The sequence below is a fragment of the Varroa jacobsoni genome, unplaced genomic scaffold, assembly GCF_002532875.2.
Source record: "Varroa jacobsoni isolate VJ856 unplaced genomic scaffold, vjacob_1.0 scaffold_1136, whole genome shotgun sequence".
In the NCBI taxonomy this organism is placed as follows: domain Eukaryota; kingdom Metazoa; phylum Arthropoda; class Arachnida; order Mesostigmata; family Varroidae; genus Varroa; species Varroa jacobsoni.
Window position 1 is genome coordinate 97,424 of NW_019214038.1, and position 4,816 is coordinate 102,239.

Below are 4,816 nucleotides of genomic sequence, written 5' to 3' on the forward strand. Positions count from 1 at the left end.
TCATGCTCTGACCTGGATATCCGTGTAGCGTGTCGCCAAAGCTTGCGCTTCGGCTACAAAAGGGTCCGCTCACGGTGTGCAATCCATTATAGAGACTCCTGATGTTGTAGACACGTAGAAGCGGCGAGAAAAATAGACGCAAGTTTGACGATATAATTTAAAGTTTTTAGAAGATGCGATTTTTACCATGATATATTTTGCAAGCGCAATGGCGTTAACAGGTTTTTATACCTCTTACCCAAGGTTACATGCTATTTGTTACAAAAATTGGACCTTAGCGCGAGCCGAAACAGCGAACGCGCAACTGATGAAAAAAGAGAAGCCAGAATCACAATAGGATTCCCATAAACCATATACCTGTGCATTGTACTTGAGGAACAAGCTGAACAGACACTATTCGAGAGGTTGGCTTGCAATTATCTTCGAAATGATATTATCAGTTCTTCTTGAGAGCTTCATTAGTCTCTGTCTCTCTCTCTTTTCTTCGGCGATAAATTGCGCATATCCAGCGAGCTATTCGGTGGACGGGAACGTGAATCGGAGCTCATAGCAACGTAATTGAGCTTAATCAGTTGCCACCAGCCGGATCATTTGTTGAAGCGGTAGAACGACGTAGTTTGTTGACAGCAACGAATTGCCAACGGTTGCCAATACGGCGTCCCAACAAAGAATACAACAGTACACGTTGTCCAAGCTGACGTGTGGAGATATGTGTCGCCGCTTTCCTAAATGGCATAAATTCAAAAGTTCCATGACGCGATTGTACCCAAGCTATCGTCCCAATAAGAAATCAGGTTTGCGTATTTTGGCTTAGACATGTAAATGCGATATAAACATTTCAGGTTTTGCGCCCGTGCTGTAAAACATTGGATGTTGTTTTTGTTATTACACTAATGTCACCCGATCATAACGATATTATACTTACTATATATACGTATATATGCAGAAGACGGTATAGACTTATAGATAGGCCGTTAGACGTATTATATATAATACATATATGTCTAAGGGCTACCAATGATCGCTGGAGATTTAGGGCACGGATCCTGAAGTTAAGCAGACCGAGAGAACATTGAAAACACTTCCTTTCCGTCTACATACGGCCGTGCTACTTTCTGTACTATAGTAACAGTATTCTAGTGGTAGCGATGACAATTTTTAACGCTCTGCAATTTTCAGACGTTCAAGCAACGCCTACGTCGAAGAAAAAAATATCAGGAAAAAGAGAGTTCAAAGGTCCGAGTAAGCTTACTGTGCACAATTGTAATTTAGATTAAACTTTCCGCTTAAAATGTGGATCGTTCGGGTAGTTAACATAATTATACGAGGAGCGAGATTTTTTCTCAACGACTCGGAAGACATTTTTGGCTTCCTTGTTATGGGTTGCGTGATCTCAGAAGTTACTGTCAACAGGACAAAAGAAGAATCAGTGTGCTTAGTATGCAGTGCAACATCAAACAAGAGTAATGTTCGATTATGTTAAAATACGAAGAACAGCTTATATTGATAATAATAGTAATTTCTTTGAAATATTTGCCTCTTTGAGACTGCCTGAGCGCTTCGTGTAGCTACATTATTACGTACGTGATATGTGCGTGTTATGGCGAGTCACGGAAGTATAACACTGATAGTACGCTCACTTTTATATCTATTTCTCTTTATCTTGCAGATCACGCAGAAGAGATAATTCCGATTTTGAAGTAAGTTGGCTTAAATTGGTTCTTTTGCAGTTAAGTTACCATTGAATCCAGGAAGCTTCGCAAATGTTGTAATCCTCACGTAAGCTTCTTAGGCTCAATTGTTGATAGGTAACTTCTGAAGCCTTAACTATATTTCCTCGATGTGCTATCATCTTAAATCATAAATAAACAAATTAACGTTGTAAGCTTCTAGGTCGAAGTGCTTGTAATTAAGGTTTACATGATCGGTCTCTTCCTCATTTGTCTGTAGCCTACAGCACACTATACATAATTTATTTTTCTATCATTTACCCTCGGCGAGATCACCCCATATGGAGCTTATGCTGTGCATCAGTGTTATACAGATTAGCTGCCATTAGGCGTTGATTTATAGACTTAACCTACCCAAAATCGATATTGGCACAGTCAGATGTAGGGCTTGGACTTCTCTTCTGGAACCATATTCCTAATTCGTTTAATTTGTCGACCGCAAAGATTGCCGTATGGCAGCCAACATAGACATAAGAACTACCCATGCATTTTCATGGTTGTAATGTCATCTATGTGTACTTGTAAAAAGCAGACGGTAAGTTGTTGCCCGCGTCACAGGCCGCCTACAACTGGAGCCCGAAAAGGTCGCAAGAAGCTCGATGGAAAATCGAACCATTCAACGTCCTCGACAGCAGCAGAAACGGAAACGTCGAGCCGCAATCGCGAGGTCAAAATTCGGCTCTCCATGGCGGAGGAAGAGGTGATTTCACCAAGTCCGACAGAAAAACGCCACGCAAGATTTCAGCGGCCTTCATTGGAGCAGCGGCAAAAGTTGCTTGCAATTGCCCATGACATTACCAATGTTCTGGATACGTACAGTAAAGAATACTCTGACAGCGAAAAGGTGCGATCATCGAATGGAGTGCCCTTGGGGTGGGAATTAGCGACTGTGAAATTTGCATTGCCTTTAGTATACCCTATCTATTTCTGTTGATGAGTCTGTTTAGTCGTCAGTTTGCAGCTACTTCGATAAAAATAGCAAGTGAGTAATGTATATAATTTTATCGTGAAAAAAATCTGCCTATAGTTCGTCTACGTCATCTCTACAGAGCGAAGGGTTAAGTTGGATTGCTGCCATTGATTTAGGGAAAATTAGGCAAATATCCTAATGATATTGATGAAAAACGTTCATCCAGATAGGCTGTACACGAATAGAAAATTCAAGCCGATAAGTGGTTCATTTGTGGAAGCCACATTGAATGAATTGAGCGAGAATCGTATCAATAATAAGGTCATATATTTGCCTATGCTGTTTTCCTACAGTCTTCAAAGTACAGTTCAAGACTAATGGAGCTCTTAGGTCGTGCTTCTCATAAATCACCAAGGACATCGGACGAACAGGTACAGACGAAACTGAAGGCTATTGAGGAACGAATTGTGCAGGTTGAAAAAGAAATATTACAGATGTCCCAACAAACTAAACCTAAGCAGGCTAAACCCCATCGCAGTAAAGGTTTAACCGCGAAACGCACTGGCAAATCAAAGTCCGGGAGTTCAGACAAGAACATCTCGTCTTCCCCAAACCTGTATCCTACAATCATCGAATGTTCCGTAGAGCAGTCTTCTGTGACTATGAACGGCTTTAAAAGTCTCAAAAGTTACCGTGTACAACAACAGAGTTCTCTGTCGAAATACGATACTGTAGCGGAAGCAGCAAATCCACAGAAAAATCGATCGACTAATGACTTGGCCGATGTTTTGAAATCTGCAGTTTCTAAAACAAAAAAGGGTCGTGTTAGTCCACTGAATAAAATCTTAACGCGACTAAAGGCGGTGTCTAAGCCGCCAGCGAAGGCGTGTTTATTAAAGGCAGAAATGCCCGCAGCGAAACAGGTCGTAGCTGATACTTCTGATGAACTTAAGTCGAAACCGCTTATCGTGCTAGTCACTGAAGAAATATCCACCAGAAGGCAAACTGAAAAAACGCCAATTAAATCTCAGCAGCCATTACCGTCACAAAAGAAGGCTCCCTCAGGACTTCCGTCGCTAAAAAAGGACCATCTTCCCATAGTTATTTCGTCGGAAAAGGGATCATCTTTCCCGAAGAGCACAGACGTTTCGAAGACGCGATCACCGAAAGAGAAGTTTGTTGAGAAGCTTTCGCCATTGGCGGCTGAGAAGTCGGCATTGGAAGGAATGCAATATTCCCCTACAGACGTGAGTCCCACTCCAAGGAATATGGACAGTGACAAGGAACAGGACGGTGATGCTGAGGAACCTTTGAGTTCACCTACATCTGATGACGAAAGTCATGATATTAAGACCCCGCGAAGAGAGCGGGCTTAATTTTATTGTTATGATGGTACCAGAACTACTAGTATTAGGTCCGTATTTAACACAATGACGGTGCACAGTGACTGCAGAAATTATGTTCGCTGCGTATCTAGCCGACGTACTGAGACCGTATTATCTTCCTGTCGGGGGTTTGTGGCAAATAACCCATGTGTTTATATCTATACATCATACCGTGTTACCTTACTGTTTAGCTTTTTGAATCCGGGACGAACAATCGCTAATTTCGGATCACTGATGTATTGTCATAAATATTTATATTATAAACACAAGCTTATGTTGTGTAGATGTGTTTGTAGAGTTGCGTCTAATTTCTAGTATCTACTAGTATTGCTAGTAAGGATTTCGCTATTACCATTTCTATTGTCGTTGACTTAACGGCATTTGATCAATTGATGTTCAGCTTGTAGATATATTACTTCTATCCATAGTTGATCACAAGTTCAAAAAAAAGTCCAAAACTTATTGTTGTATCGTGGTATTGAGCTGCGCATGAAAAGTTTAGAATAAGAACTTTACTGACGGTCTATTTTCAATGGCTATCAAATGATTATGATTCAATTTGAAGACTGAATTGTAATCGTTTGCTAAGTTAATGGACAAATTGAGACAAACGTACGATGATGCATTGCTGGAAGCAGCACCCAACTCTGTTACGTTGACAAAATCGAAAAGAAAACCATAAACGCCTTTGTATGCAACATCTTCGTTTACTACCCGTGGATCTAATAAGATATTACCTTCTTTGGCACATCCCCAAGTACATCTGTTCTACCTAACGGCATAGTCAAGGA

The 4,816-nt window shown here is 40.9% G+C and overlaps 1 protein-coding gene across 3 annotated transcripts; it reads left to right on the forward strand.

The window, feature by feature from the left end:
* The first annotated feature begins 599 nt into the window (after positions 1–599).
* Positions 600–4,508, forward strand: LOC111266989 (uncharacterized). 3 transcript variants are annotated; one of them, XM_086971166.1, is made up of 5 exons: positions 600–794; positions 1,180–1,236; positions 1,670–1,700; positions 2,263–2,574; positions 2,994–4,508. In XM_086971166.1, the coding sequence occupies exons 4-5, from the start codon at positions 2,416–2,418 to the stop codon at positions 4,014–4,016; spliced, it is 1,182 nt and encodes a 393-aa protein (XP_086827292.1). In that variant the 5' UTR covers positions 600–794; positions 1,180–1,236; positions 1,670–1,700; positions 2,263–2,415; the 3' UTR covers positions 4,017–4,508. The 3 variants fall into 3 exon arrangements, with proteins under 3 accessions (XP_086827292.1, XP_086827293.1, XP_022700637.2); XM_086971167.1 differs by lacking the exon at positions 600–794 and having other exon boundaries at positions 1,052–1,236; XM_022844902.2 differs by lacking the exons at positions 600–794; positions 1,180–1,236; positions 1,670–1,700 and having other exon boundaries at positions 2,217–2,574.
* The last annotated feature ends 308 nt before the right edge of the window (positions 4,509–4,816 follow it).